This window comes from Oreochromis niloticus, linkage group LG6, assembly GCF_001858045.2.
Source record: "Oreochromis niloticus isolate F11D_XX linkage group LG6, O_niloticus_UMD_NMBU, whole genome shotgun sequence".
Lineage (NCBI taxonomy): Eukaryota > Metazoa > Chordata > Actinopteri > Cichliformes > Cichlidae > Oreochromis > Oreochromis niloticus.
The window spans coordinates 22823516-22839482 of record NC_031971.2 but is presented as its reverse complement, the minus strand read 5'-3'; the positions used below and the strand labels follow the sequence as shown (position 1 = coordinate 22839482).

General features: G+C 41.9%; 1 protein-coding gene across 1 annotated transcript in view; it reads left to right on the top strand.

Annotated features, from left to right (window-relative positions):
* Positions 1-15967, top strand: part of pcdh7a (protocadherin 7a) — a 40382-nt gene that overhangs the window by 19128 nt on the left and 5287 nt on the right. The window contains exon 5 of the mRNA XM_003452154.5: positions 15487-15688. Within this exon, the coding sequence (XP_003452202.1) occupies positions 15487-15688 (202 nt within the window). The remainder of the gene's footprint in view (positions 1-15486; positions 15689-15967) is intronic.

Sequence of the window (15967 nt, the reverse complement as noted above, 5' to 3'; positions counted from 1 at the left end):
AATTTTACAAATGACTCTTAACAACCCTCTCCATTTCCTGCTCCCTCTTTTTCGCCTGTTTTTAGACCGTAGTTAAAATCAGCTTTAATCTTTGCTTTTCATTTTTGGGGGGGATTGGATAAAATTAAGCATGCTACCAAGGAACAAGCCTAAGGTGTGAATATCTGCACTGTGCAATATGGTTTATGCATTTTTGCCACTGGCGAATCAGAGCACATTTCTCGCCGGATATCAGCTTATTAGATCTTGCGTGAGTGCAAAAGACTGGCCCTGGTAGCGCTGTAGTCCAAAGCCAATGTTTTTGCTCCAGGCTACGTGTAGCCATCTGTTTAGAATTGTTGGTGGAAGACAGATAAATCGGAAGATCGAGATGAAGACTGTAGAAGAGGAGGAGAATAAATGAAAGAGTAGAAAAGAAATTCCTGGTTAGTACCACTAACTTGGGGGGGTATAGTGGTGGCGGTGTGGGGTGGGTGGTTGTAGGAGATTTGGGTAGGTAGATGAAGAGAAATAAGGTGAGTGGGAGAACAGGCAATGCTTCACTGAGTGGTGGAGGGAGATGTGAAGCTACAAAATGAAAATGCGTTCTTAGGTATTGCCTAGGGGTGGAAAGCTGATGGGGGGAGTACAGGCAAGGAGGAGATGGACTGAAAAAGATAGAAATGAGGTATATGGGTCTAGGGTTAGAAGTAGAAGAAGAGAGGAGGGAAGGAGGTTCACTCTGAGAGGAAAGCCAGCTCAGACTCTCCAGGCTATTTTGGTGTGTGTGTGTGTGTGTGTGTGTGTGTGTGTGTGTGTGTGTCAGAGAGAGAGGGAGAGACAGGGAGAGGGAAAGAGATGAGAGCTTTCTACCTGCCCTAATGAAAAAGTTACATAAATCTGAGTGGGCATGCCTCTGCCTGCAGCATTTCTCCATATTATACCACTGACCCAAACCTCTCCCAGTGCATGTGTGAGCGTATACACTATGTGTGCGTGTTCGATCCTTGTTGAGTCCCACTTGCCTGTTCATGTCAGGAATAAACCAGAGAAGTGAGACACCCACGTAAACGCGCAGACACACTTACACTTCCACACAGACCAAAAGATCTAGCTGACCCAAGCCCTGAGAAATAGCCAGTGTCTTCAAACAGAGATGTTAAAACAGGCTGACCTGTTTGACAGACACACATTTTCACACAGGCTGTGTAATCACACACTCTTGTTCTCTTGGACTTTGGAAAGGAAGAACTACCTCCATACGCATAAACTGACATGATTTATGTTCCCATACAGACACTTTGAGCCAAAACACAGTGAACGTGATGAATCAAACTACACTTAAAGTCAAAGACTTTCTCCTGATATAGCACAGTAATAGCAAGGCATTACCATAAAGCTGGTTCTTAATGGGTCAACGGTGCACAGGTACAAATCAGACATACATTATTTAAGAGGTTCTCCTCTTGTTTCACAAATACAGCGCTAATATGAAGATAGCAACTAACAGCACTTGAGGAAAAAGGGGGTAAAAGCAAAAAAACTCACTTTTATTGAACATTACTCACATCCGCATATGCACACAGAAGCTTTAAAACAAGCGCACTAAGAAACTGAAATCAAAGTCATGCAAATACGTCTTCCAATTAGGCCCCCAAACACGTTTCCATGGGATGAAATGGCAACCTCTAATTGGTTGGATAAAAGAATGCTCACATCCGAGCCGACAACTTGAGACAGCTTGGAAAATATACACATCCCTACCTGCATCCATACAAAGACGCACACAGGTGTACACTTTGTAAGCACGGATCACAGACAATTTATTCATGGTTAGGGGAGTCACACACGGTATCACCGGTAAGATGAGAAGCAAGGATAGAGTGTGTTGACACAGATATGGTGTATTGTCAGGTGCAGACACACACACATGCTTGGGTCAGTCTCTTTTTAAAAGCGTGAATAAAGCTTTGGTCGTGGTGTCGTGTTAACATAAAAGCTTTCACGGCTGTTAAAAAGACCAGGCTTTGATTAGAATTTGATGTGTGAGAGTGTTTTCTAATGCCGGCCTTTGCTGACAGCGGCCCTTTTAAATCCTGCAGAGCCTTTGCAGGGAGTCTTCTGTCAAAAATATGTTGAATCAACGATTTCACCTTAACATGCTCTGAAGGGGGTTTTTTTGTTGTTGTTTTTTTTCTTTTTCCCCCTTTTTTTCTCTGAATTTTCTAAAAGACAGATGTTAAGCGTGCTCACCATTCCAGGTTGCAGTAGATCTTTAGTAGATCTCAACCAAAAGGCAACAGCAGCAGCAGTAACGGTGTAGTTGTGGATGATCAAACACTGAATTTAAAATTGTTGACTAATTGAATATCAAAAAAATTGTTTGTTTTTTTTAATCTGATTAATAAGTCGCTCCTGCAAGAAAGTGTCTCTGTGTGACTTTTACAAAGTGGTGTTACTCTTACATGGCATGATCATTATGAATGGTTTAATAATTCATTTCTTATTCCCGTTTGGGGATTTGTGTAGAATGTGAGATCTGGACTGTGAGGAATCCAAATTGCGCATATCATGTCTGAACCCGTGTAGAGATCAGTGAATGTATTTGCATCTACAAAGTGCTCCACTTAAACTCAAAGTTTTCAATATATATAGTGCTTAAGTTGCTGAAATATTGTATACATTAGAGGTCTTGTTGCTGTCTTGTGAAAATTAGTTTTCAGATAAAGTAAGGGGATTAAATCCCCCTAATGGGCTGAAAAATACATTTCTTCCTTGAATAAGCTTGAAAAAGTAATTGGATTGTTGTCTCATGGCTTAAAAGAAAGCTTGAAAGATCAATGCTTTCTAAAAACACATAGCTTCCTCTGCAGATGGACACCATGAAAGAGCTGTAGACTACAACAGTTTCAGTATTTAATAATTTATGTAACTTTTAGGCATGAAAACAGGTTGAATTTCATTTCATCTTCTATGCCAGCATACTGAATATGTAGTCTGGACTCTTGGTTGGTTACAAATGGCAATTTCTGTCAGCCTATTGGGCTAATGAGACTAAATTATTAATGAGTTGGGAAAATAATCCGCAGTTAAGCCCTGAAGCCTGAAAACAGAAGCACTGAATCAGTACATAAAGAAAATGTTACAGATATTATATAGGTGGTTATATTTCAAAATACCATATCCAAATCCTCATTCACCCAAAATGAACCCTAATGAGGTTCCTTACTGACACCTTAAAGGTGCAATCTATACCTGTAGTTTTATGTTGCAGACAAACAGCATCTAAACTATTTTTACTGAATTAGCTGTGGAATAATTTGCACTTTTAAACATTTTTTAATGCCAAGAGTCGCATAATAATCAGGCAGACTTCTGAGTAAAAGGCTCAGCTCTCTGAAACTCTGCTGAATATGACTTCACGGGAGCCTTTTCTTAACCCTAATGCCGAACTATAATTTTCAAAGGGGATTGCAAAAGCCAATGTACATATATACGCTTGAAGTGTGGTGTGAGGTTATCGATAGGGACGCTTTGGAGTTTCCCCTGCTTTCTAATTAACTCTCCTTCTTCCTTCTCCATCCGCTCAATGGCCCAACTTTGCACTTGGTCTCTGGTGTATCGAACACACGCACGCGCGGACTCACACACGTTATCACACACACACGCACACTCGCATGCAAGAAGTCTGTTTGCATACCAAAAGCATACTTCATAGCTGAAAGAAAATGAAAGCCGTATTAATTATACAGTCTGCGTTTGTACACGCATGCACACACGCACACACAGACACAAAGAAAAAAAGAGGAGAGAGTGAGGGAGCAGTTATTTTGTTTTTCCTATGCGTCAAAGGAGACAGAGTGCGAGAATGATTGAGTCTCTCTGCGTCAGGGAGAGAGGGAATGAGAAATAGTGCAGAGGGAGAGAAAGAGTGCACTGTCTTCTCTCTTTAATGTGCGTGTGTGTATGTGTGTGTGTGCCTGTACATCTTCGTGCGTGTCGTCTACCCAGTATAACGCCCCCTCTGTGTCCCCGAGCCACTCTCTGTCACTCACACACACTGAGACTATTGTCAAGACATTGGGTGAGGCACCCCAAGACATTTCTGTGGCACTGTGTCTGTCACGGGGGTGATAGGGCTGTAAAGGGGTTTGCACATGCACATACACCCACACCGTGGTGTTTAAATCATTTTAGAGGACATTAAATTGACTTAATTTTTTTATCTGACGGCTTCTCCTGACACTAACCATAACTGCTATTTGCTTCACTGCTTCTCTTCCCTAACCTTAAACTAAACCTGCTCACAAACCATGTCTTCACCTCCGAATTGTGCCCTGGTTATTATGGGGACTTGTTTATGGTTCCCAAATGGGAAGTTGGTCCCCACAATATGATGATGTAAATAAATTTATGTCCCCACAAAGTATAAGCGTACAATCTGAAAGATCCACAACTAATGTACAAATATGCCATTTTATATGTAGGCAGGTGAATTAATGTGGCAGTCGCCTGGAGTGCAGAGCATGCATGTGTGAGTGTGTGTTTGTACTTGTGCGTGCCAGAGTTATAGCATACGCATATGTGGGTTGTGATTATGTGTGGCAAGGCCTATGCGGTGTACGTGCTTGTTTGTATCTGACAGCACATTAGGCAAAGCTATCTTTAACCTTGTAAAATGAGTGACACTGATTCTAAACTGACAGGATGGATTTCAGTTTGCCATGGCGCTCCATCGTGTCAGCCTCTGTCAGCTCAGCCCGTCCGCCCATTTCACAAAAGACAGGAGCGTCACAAAGGAGACAAAGTATATGTGAGGGGGAGGTAGAGAAACAACGAGAAACAAGAAGAAAATGAGAGGGTTATGGAGAAAGCTGGGTAAGATATGACAAATGAAATAGTTTGGAAAGTCGGGGAGGAAGAGCGGTCTTGTTTGACAGAGGAAGAACGCCGCACCGAAAGAGTTGAAAGTGTACACGAGGCGAAACGGTGTGAAGGAGAAAAAAATGGGAGTGTGAATCGAGGTAGAGGTGGTGGAGGGAGCAGGGGGAAAGAGACCTTGCTCTTGTATCCGGACGTCTCTGAGGTCTTTTATTGACTCTATCTATTGTTCACAGCAGCACTCCTAATCACTCTCAACAGGGAGGTTGTGTTTGTGTGTGCCCGCGAGTGGATGTGTGATCTTGTTTGCGTGATCTTGTTTGCCAGCCTTTTGCAGAAAGTACGTATCTTTAGCCTCATCCTCACTTTTACTCTTTCATACACTGGCCCCCACAGAGAAGCTATTGTTCACTCTTCATCTGGTCAACCTTAATGGACAATAGCAGTGGGTGGGAAAAGCCTGTTCCTAACACGCATACTATTAGTCTAATGGTACAAATTCACACATACACGCACACACAGACACACACACATGAAGACAGAATGGGCAGTAAATACCATCTAAATAGCAGGCATACATATGTATGGTCTCTCTTACTCACGCAGGCACACAGAAGGCCAGTTGTACGTGGCCATCCTGTTTGCATCTTTCTTAACAATGACTGCTGTCATGGATATTATAAGAGATGACTGTTTTAAGGACTAGCACTGGAAAGTGATGAACACCACCAGCACACATACACACACACCAACAAAGGAGCTAATCTGAATCATGGGCATTTGTCCGGTAAGCCTCGTTTCACATCTCACACTATGAGCCTTTGTTTCTGTTTTGTTTTTTTCCCCTATAGACAGCCACGGCTGCACAAAAGGATAAACATTTCAAAGGGCCGATGCTGTGAATAGAGTCAATGATTTTCAATGTGTATCTGCAGGGTGGAGAGCCCAGATGGAGACAGGGAGAAGGGAGAAAGCACAATGCCAGAGTGGACAGATTGATGGTAATAAAGCTGTGGTGGATGGCGAAGCAGTCGATCCACATGCAGCGAAACAGTCTCTCTGCCTGTCTGCCTCTGCACAAACAGTCATCCAGAAAATACCTGCAAACATCCACTCACTTAAAATAACTAGTTAGGGCTAAAATGGTGCACAGCTGACTCACGGTTTTATTTCTAAATGGAGCCAATAAGAGAAAGTGATTGAAGTTCACAAAGCTTCAACAAATCACAAACGTGCCTCGCACAAAGCAAAAACTGTTAAGCGGGACAGGCGTGTCAGAAGTCAGCGAGGCTCGTAGTTCCAGTGTTTGCCACCGGAGGGCTTGCAGCAGACTGCAGCATTCTGAAGAGGAGTGTGGAGAGAGGGAGCGAATGGGTCCGCATAGTGCCGATCAGATGACCTCGCTGCTGCAGTTAATGTTCTCTGGCGCTCAGACACAAGGCTAAGGCTCTCCCTCATACCGCGGGGCTGTTGTACAACAAGCTGTTGTGGTGGTAGGGGTGGTGTTGTTTGAGGAGTGCGAGTGTGGTTGTGTGTAAGTGTGTATGCAGGAGGGGAAAAGATTAGGGGAGTGGAACAAGAGAAGGTGCTCCTGTGAGGGGAAAGAGGGAGCGTGACACCAAGAAGGTAACATGTTACTAAAGCACTGCTCAATTTCTGTAATCCGGTCTTTCTTTCTTCTATACCCTTCTCCCCATATTTCTCCTTTTCCTTTGCCTCTTTTCTCTTTGTCCCGCTCTCTTGCCCTCTGCGTCTCCACCCCCCCACGCACTTTAATTTGCCCCCTCATTTCTACTGCCGCACTTGCCCCCCTTTTTCTCTACCTCATACCCCCTATCCCTCCCTCTTCTCTCTTTCTCTTACTCTCTCTCTCTCACTCCCTCTCTTCTTTTTCTCTCTGCAGTGCAGCACAGTGATTATCATTCCTCTCACAGAGTCAGGCCTGATAGTCAGATACTGCTGAGCACCCTTCTACATCACCTGCTTCTAGAGGGAGCAATGGAGAGCGAGAGACTGAGACAGAGGAACGAAGAGAAAGGAAGAGGGGAGGGAAAGAGGGAGAGAAGACCGGTGAACTGCAGAATGAGGGGAATGAAAAAGAAAGAGGAAATGAAAGGGGAGAAAGTGGGGGGTGAGGGAACAAAGGGTGAAGGAGAGTAGAGAAACATGGGAAGGGAGGGAAAAAGCAGAAGCATGGATAAGGGAGGACTGCTGTTACTGCAGAGGTGGTCCCACTGCAACATACATGCTGCATAGTTATAGATGCGTTGTGAGTGTGTGTTAAAGTGCACACCTGCAAGTGTGAGTGTGAGCAAGCAAGTGTGGCTGAAGTGCGCATTTACGGCATCAGCGTGGAAGCTATGCATGTCTGTGCGAGTGCGTGAGTGTGCGCTGTGATAATAAGGCGCCTTGACTCATCAACATCACTGGGCCAGACAGCTGAAGAAATGCCACTCATATTGCTTCATCCCTCCCTGAGCTGAGTTTCAACCTGCTCCAAACCATTTTGTGCATTCTGCAAATGCCACAACAGTCCGCGTCTCTCCCTCTGAACGACATTCTTCATCTCTTCTTCACTTCTACTTCAGACAGTCTGTGGTCATGCTGAGTCTCTTCCTTTTATTATTTTATATTTACCTCACTACAAATACTGATTAACAGACATTTTTTTCCTCATCCCACCTCTGATCAGTTGTTCCATCCATCATCTGTCACTCCCTTCCACGTAGTCTCTTGACACATGTCTGTACCTGTCTGCTTGACCCAGCGGTGACACTGCGTAAGCAGGACGTCTGCTCTTTTCAACATAGCCTTAAGAAACTGCATTACGGCACTGGAAACGTCACTCCATTACACCACTAAGGGCTTGAACAAAGTTGCAGATCATTTCTATATTTAAATAACCAGTGTAAATATATCATCGTCAAATAAATTGTTAACCCGTCTGTCCTGTTTGCCAGTAACTGAAAGATGCTTTCTGTCAGCGTGCTTCACTGTTTCCCCTCCTCACTGGCTTTGATGCATAACTTAACAGTTGACAGCAAAAGGTTTCAAAAGGTTTTCTCATAAACTCTTGGAGATTTTATTAAGAGCAGAAGAATTTTACCAATTAACTCAGTTTCTCAGCTAAAGTTTAGTTTCATTTATTTTATTGGGCTCTTTGACATGATGATAAAAGACAGAAGAAAAGAAATAGCAAAAAGTGTTGGAGTAGAACTGAACTTTGTTTGTGCAAATTAGATAAAAAAAAACAACAAAGATATTCATGTGTTGTTGGGTTTTTTTCACCAACAAATTTCACACTTAAGGTGCTTGTAAAAAGAAAAAAATCCCTTACAGTTATGAAACAAGACATCTGGAGCCAGAGAATCTAAATGGCAATTAAAATGGTAGAAAACAATAGTAAAGAAAGGCAAGGAAAAGCAAGCTTTGAAGTTAAATGCAAGTCATGCAACATGTCATCCGTAGAGCCACTTTGTGTGAATCCACAGTGAAGAAGTGTCTCTGCATAAACACCTTTTTCATGGCAGTTTAATCATGCAAAGTGTAAGGATGCCCGCTTTAAAGCAGTCAATACAAGCTCATTATTTTTCAATAATCTTTGCATTGTAATCTGGCCGCTGTTATTGAGTTCACTTATTCATTCCAATATTCGCTCTACTCTTAAAGTATGAGCACACGCACGTTGGCTGTCTGCATTAGCACAACATGATTTCTAAACGGCGGCAAAACAAAAGAGCAAAAACAAAGGTCATTTTGACTGATCAGCATTCCGGATATGAAGTCTGGACTATACCCATGTGGTGTCAACAGGAGCATATTAGTTTTCAGTGTGTGCTCTGGTAGTATAGTGCAATATCACCTTACTTATTCCACACAGTTATAGCTGTAATAAGCATTACGCTGACATTTTATCAGGTCTGGTATTTTTTTAGATAGTAAATAAACTTCCAGATTATGAGAATCGGGATAAGGTGATATAATCTGTTAATAAAACATAGCTATGTTGAATGATCTGCACTTTTAAGGCATTTTTAATCCTTTATCGTGCAACACTACTCACAGTAGAGCTGACGTATGACGCTCACCGCCCATCAGGAGCAACTTAGGGTTGACTGTCCTGCCTAAGGTGGAGGGGCCAGGGACGGGACTGCCAACCCTGTGATTTTTTTTTTTGACAGCTTTGTACAGAACCAAAGAATAGATTGCTATTTACTTCAGTCATCTGTATATTAAAAGCTTTTTAGGGCAATGTACTCATTTAATCTCTAATTTAATTTTTTTTTTAAACTGATTATTAAGTCATTACTCATATTGTGCCTAAATGCCAGGGTTATTCTAATCATTCAAGAGGTCATCCTGCCCACTAGAGCTGCTAAGCCTCTTAAAGAATTCCATAAATCTGGTCTTTAATTAAGACTTTCAGTATCCCAGATCGGTCACACAATCCAATTTCTGGCCTAAAAATATCTTATTTTAAAAATATTGATGCACGCCATCAAACGTAATGTGTTCTCAGGATTAAATCACGATTCAAGGAACGCTGCCAGGGAAATTACACCGCTACACCCCTCAGTCAACGTAAGGAAAATTTCAGGTGTCTGGAGGGAGCGATTACAAACAGGATGTTTGTTGTCTGCTTGATTGACGTTGGACTCAGTGAATAAACCGACTTTGGCCTGTTTCAAAAGAACTATATTAACAACACGGGAAAAACACTTTTTCTTTTAACATCCAGTTTTTTTATTTTTAGCCAACAGCAACAAATGCAAACATGCAGCAATATGTTGGGCAAAGACAGATGAAAGCATAATCCATCACAACACTTTTGATGCCGGGCAGTAGGACCGGCTAACGTCATTATGAATTATAAAGATAAAAATTAATCATCATCAACACTAGCATTTCCAGTTCTCAGTCGATAAATTTAATATTTGTTCTGCCACAGCCTGTTACATTTTACACTTCTTTTTATAGTTTTGTTTTCTTGAATAAAAGAAAGAAGCCACAAAGAAGAAAACCAATTATTATGGTCATTAAGTATGTTTAGCCGAAACCTAATTACACTGACTTTTATCAATTGTCAGTTCAGAAGTTAAAAGCTATCATCAACTCTTTTTAATGGATAATGATTTTATATTATGTTTCAGCATTTAAAAAGTCATATCAGTCAATCCGTCAAATGAATTATTTTACATTTTTTGGTCTGTATTTACTGAATGTGTCTCACTCTGCCTCCATGCAACATGATTTGAACAAATCTGTGCTCATGATGGGAATTTGTCCCCCTGTCTATGCACTGTTACAACCCAACACACTTGGTTTCTAAAAATGAGCCGCAGTGGCTCTCCACCTATACAAGGTGATGTCAAAAATCAAGGAGAACGAGCAGAGAGGAAAAGGGAACTGTGGCTCCAGTCTTACAACCATATTTGTAGTTTTGGTTTATGCATAAGCCGCATCCTGTCAGTTCATTATGCAGACCAGAGTGTACCAGGGCATAAACAAACACAAACGCACTCACATCCAAATGCTCTCTCTCTCTCACACAGACACACACACACACACAGACCAAGAATCAGATGTGCAGATACACACATGTGTTGAATATGCAGACACATGTAACAAGAAGAGAGGGAGACTGTTAATTAACTAGAGCTCGTTAATTCTCTTTGAACCGACAGCAAGGAGGTTTACACACTAATTACCTTGATGACTGAGCCAACCTGTGCACGCACGCACACACACATTCTACAGACACAGACGCACACGCATGTGCGACTACTCTCACGGGCTGACATAACACATCTTGCAGGTTTTGAAAGTCTCACACTCGTACACGGCTATCAAACACAAACATAAATGTGAGAAGTCTCACTCATATGCATATACACACACTCACACACACAGTCTGCAACACGGTTTTTGCCCTGAAATGAAAGCTATATTAGGAACTCTCTTTTTTTTTCTCTTCAGAGCTGCAAGATACAGATGGTTAAGTTTATTCTTAGTTCAGACCCATCATGCTTCCTTTTGATTCACTCTTTCGATCTGCCAGAAATAACTTCAGACCAACTTCCAGGATGGTCATATGTTTGTACAATATAGTTGCATTACATCCACACACACATATGAAAACATAGTCGATCAAATGCGGAAACTCACACTCGCTCACTTTGCTGCGCAGATGAGCGAAGCTCCCATGTCAGTATTGGACTGTAATGGCCCGTGTCAGATTAAGGGGAAGGGTTTTTTTTATGTCCTCCGTCAGACTCAATTAATACTCCATCAGGCATGAATTCATAGGCCACACTGGACCTTAGCCAGTTCATCCATGTGTGTGTTTTGAAACTAATAAATGTGTTTTAACATTCAGTTGATATTTGAGTATAGCACTATGTTACTTATTAAAATAATGAGACTTTTTTGAAGTTCCTCCTCCAAATTAGAGAAAGTGCACATGCACACACAAAAGTGCTTTTGTCAGTCAGGTTGGAAAACATCAAGGAGGTTTTTCAGTGCAAAGGTAGAAGCTGGCAAAGAAGCAAGGAGAGAGTAGGAGACACATCGCAGGTATAAGCAAAGAAGGCGGAGATGTGAAAAGCTTTTTAAGAAAGCCATATTCACAAAATAAAAAAGATGTTCAAATGGTTACTGGGTAGCAGAGGGTGAGTGAGAGCGAAAAGGAAAAAGTGAGACGACAATGTGAAGTAGCAAGAGGAGCTGAGGCAGAATGTGGAGTCATAGAATGTAATGACTAGAAGATGCCAAAATATGGGATTTGGCAAAAGAAAAGAAGCGAGGTTTGTCAATGAGGCTAAGGCAGAGGATGTGAGAAGACGCTGGAAAAGGGGGTTTTGAGAGTGTAGAGAAGTTATGGGTCAATAAAGCCCGCTGTGGGGAAGCAGAGAGGGACTCATAACGAGGTCAAGGACACATCATCGATCGCCACATCATAACGCTGACTGGCAAGGAGAAGAAAGGCTTGAGGAGGAGATGGAGGAAGTGAACAGGAGTCACGGAGGACAGAGGGAGAGCTATGCTACAGCTGTAGAGAGGGGGAGACTGTAGAATTGGCCGAAGCGAAGAAGGGGGAGAAGCGGGAGAGAAGTAGAAAATAAAAAATAACCAGGATGAAGGAATGAAAGGGGGCAAGTCTGGCCAGAAACAAGGTTAGAGGGAAATTGAATTAGACGGAATCGTGGCTGAACAGATCAGATCTGTAATAAAACACACAGAGAAGCAACCGGCACCAGTTGTGCAATAAGCTGCTGCTCACTCTTTGTAAATCAAGGCGTGCTCTGTGGTGCAAGCTGGATTTCTACACTTACACAGTAATCCTACCCCCTCTCATGTAGCTGGCATGTTACATTTAAGCCACAGAGCTAAGAATCCGATAATTAGAAGTACAGCTTTAAGAAAAAGTTTGTTAAGCCTTTGGAAAGGCCACGATCTCTACATCGATTGCCCATAATATGTTATCTGATCTTCATGTCACAATTATAGACAACCGCAGTCTGACTAGACTAGCAACATGTAAACAGCTGTGCTTTTCACGTCTTTATTGAGCACACTGAGTAATTGCTCAATAACCACATGAAGAGGACATGAAGAGTTTGTGTGCTGAATCAGATCTTTCGACACAGCAGCCTCAGCTTTACACTTTATACTAACTGCTCAATTAGCAAAGGTTGCTCACACGCTAACTTTCTTAGCATAGTAGCTAATATAAAGCATACTGACAGTGTTATTGTTACTTATCATCTCACTATACCTCTGTTTACTGACAGCTTTGCCCTCTTGAAACAAAATACCCAGTTGCACAAAAATACGATTATTACCTCTTTTCTTAAGTTGTGTATTTCCTCACTCAGGTAGATGTAATGGCACATCCTTGATGTTATTGAACACAATCAAAATAGAAGTGATTTTTATTTTATTCTGGACATTTTTCAGATTGAACAGGGAGAAATGTCAACTGTGCAATTATACTGGTTGAAATATCTTCTATTGTGTAAGATACCGAGCGTTTTTCTCAACTGGGCAAGAAAAGAAATTAACGGATTCGGGAAAGAGCTTCTGAACAGCAGACTGCGTTCTTAAAGTCAGCTTACCCAGTCTTTTATTGGGGGCTAGTTTGTTTTGTCAAAGTCATACATGAGAATATCTTTCTTTCTTTTTCCTGTTTTATATCCCTTGAACACGTGAAGGATTGCATGCCCCTCTTGTGGCCTTGTGATCAGAAATTATTATAATTTTTCATCATTATTTTCATGAAATAAATCTGTGATCATGAAAACACATCCTGCCGTAATGTTGAGTTGATATTATTTTATGATCAGAATGTGATCCCACATTTTCTTGGCAGAAAAGAGCCAAAATATTCCTTACTCATGTTCTCGCTGACTCTTTACACCCAGCTCCTACTCATTTATCCGCTGTTCCCTCTCTGAGCTGTTGCCCCCTGTTTGAATAAGTGGAAAAGAGGTTGAGCTGCTTTTACTAAGTGAACGCTCTAAAAATACATTGCTCTGTCTGTGGAGAGTTAAAATGAAGCCACCGAGGTTCCAAGAACTACTGGTTTTCCATTAGATTCTAATGTCTCGTCTCTTTCCTCACCCTTGCACGTGCCTCCCATCTCTGTTGTCTGAGTCACTTTTTCTCATCCCCATTTTATCTGAACGTTGTTAAGAAGTGGCAGAAGAAACACGTGCACCATTAATTTCCCGTTTCTGCTTAATTAATTTTGCTGTGTTCCCCTCTCATCTTGTCTTGTGCGTTCATTAGGTGAACTCGTTCGAATGTTTCTTTTCTTTCTGTGTGTGTGTGTGTGTTTGAAAGAAAAGGAAGATTTGGTATGGTACGGACTTTTATTGCAGCCCTCCATCAGTTTTTCTCCCCGATTATCCTGAGGTGACTTTCTGAGCTGACGTTTTGTCCACCCTAATCTGCTTCCGTCCTCTGCTCAGTCACTTCCTCCCCATACGCTGCATGTTTCAAAGCAGATCGAGGTTGAAAGGGATGTAATTTTGTGACCAGATAAATGAGTATGAAAGGGGTTTGTGGGGGAAGGGGGGTTATATAGAAATGGGCTTCCTGGTGCAGAGTGATCCCTTCAGGCCAGACAGCGTCGTTTAACTTTCACTGATAGCCTCTCAGCGTGAACTTATAACAATCTTTATCCTCTCTGTCTCGCCCCAAAGTGAAAACCGCTCTGCTAACTAGACTGGGGTGATTTGAGCGTTAAAACTGGAGCAGGTGCGACGCTTAGTTTGCATGAATGATGTAATTCACTCCTGAAACCACTTACACTGCAGAATTAGATTGTTTGTTATTGATGGGAGATGGTTCAGTGGTTTGTGTCGCAAGGATGCGTGCAGCCTATTTTTGAAAGTTGCAGTTCTTATTTATTTTTTGCAATTCAGATCTTAATAAATTTCTACATTATGATGAGTTGGCTTACTTCTAAACTAAGATAAAATGAAGGATAACGCTTGTCAGATCTTTTGATATCTCATATCTCTGGAACTGGAGCCCAAAGAGTATAAGGATGTAAATTGTTTAAAAAAATTAACCCTTTAATGCCTAGTGTATCATATTAAAATGCACTTTTTAGACTTCTACATCATCTGTGTCAACCCTCGTCACTACCCCCGAAAAACCTAAATAAATCTCACAATACATTTTAAACAAAAAATAAAAAAATAGAAATAAAAAAATGCCAGGTGTAGCAAATGTGACATAAATTAAAACTCAGGCTTTACGGGGGTTAAATAAATGCAGTGGATTTTATTAAGTAAGCTAGTGCGAATTCTACATACACAGCAGGATGATCTAGTAGAGACTGGCTTGAGCTGAATACGCTGCCTGTCATTCATTTTGAAGGAACATGTCACCCTTTGCGCCAGAGGAGCTGTATGAGCCTTTGGATACACAGACAAGCCTTTTTAACTGGAAAGCGCATGCACCGCCAAGGCCCTATTTTGCAGTTTCAAAAGAGTTAACCACGCTCAGACCGAAATTTAATGGCCTCTTCCTTTGTGCATGTTCCACCATTCCAGCACGTTTCCGAAAAATCTGACCTACCAGTATTTGTATCTGAGAGACAGACAGAAAAACGGCAGGCCTTCACCCCGGCTTTTGCTTTAGTCAAAAGCATCAAATCTGTGCATGTCCGTTTTTTCTTGCTGTCAATGAGAAAGATGTAAAATGTCACCAGACTCATCATTTAACATCCTTCTCTTATTTCAATACAGCGCTGAATGTTGTTTGTGAGCTTGAACTTTATATTACCCAGCTGCTACTACTAGGCACCATTCCAGATTGAAAAGTAACTTTCTCTGGCCAGTCCAGAGGTTTGTAAACATCAACCATGTCCAGAAGCCTTAATCTAAACTGGGATTAAAGGCCAACTGAAAACTTTGAGGGAGTGCCATGATTGGTTGGTAACTATTACCCTGCATTGTAGCAGCTAAGCCCATAATCAAGGCGAACATCCTCCGATAATCCCAATATGTCTTTGCAGACCCCTGCCCAACAGCCTAATCCTCAGATTTAGAACCTCAGATTAGGAATACTGGATGATTAATCTCATATTGTGCGTGTGTGTCTGTCTGTTTTCTGCAGGGGACCCTTCGCCGGGTGACCTTCTCGGTAGTGAGCCAACCACAGGACGGTGGTTGCTATGACAGTGGCCTGGAAGACTCGGAGACTCCGAGTAGCAAGAGTTCATCAGGGCCACGGTTGGGAGCCCTGCCGCTTCCAGAGGAAGGCTACGAGCGAACCACACCTGAGGGCAGCGTAGGGGAGGAGGAGCACGTGGAGAATGGTACACACATGGTGCATCAGAGCTCAAAAAGGCTGAGCGATGCATTTACTTGTATATGTTTTACTTTGATTGGACATGTTGATAGACACTATCTATGTCTCTCATTTTCTCTTTCCCTATTTCTCTCTCGCACACTCTCACCTCCTCTTTCTATGCCATACAAACACACAATAACACTTTCATTAAAACCTCGACTTGCTGTCAAGGCCTCGGGAGTCTTTTCAGTCTTTCACATGATGGAAATCTGTTTTATACAAAAAAGCATTTGTTCTGTGTGTC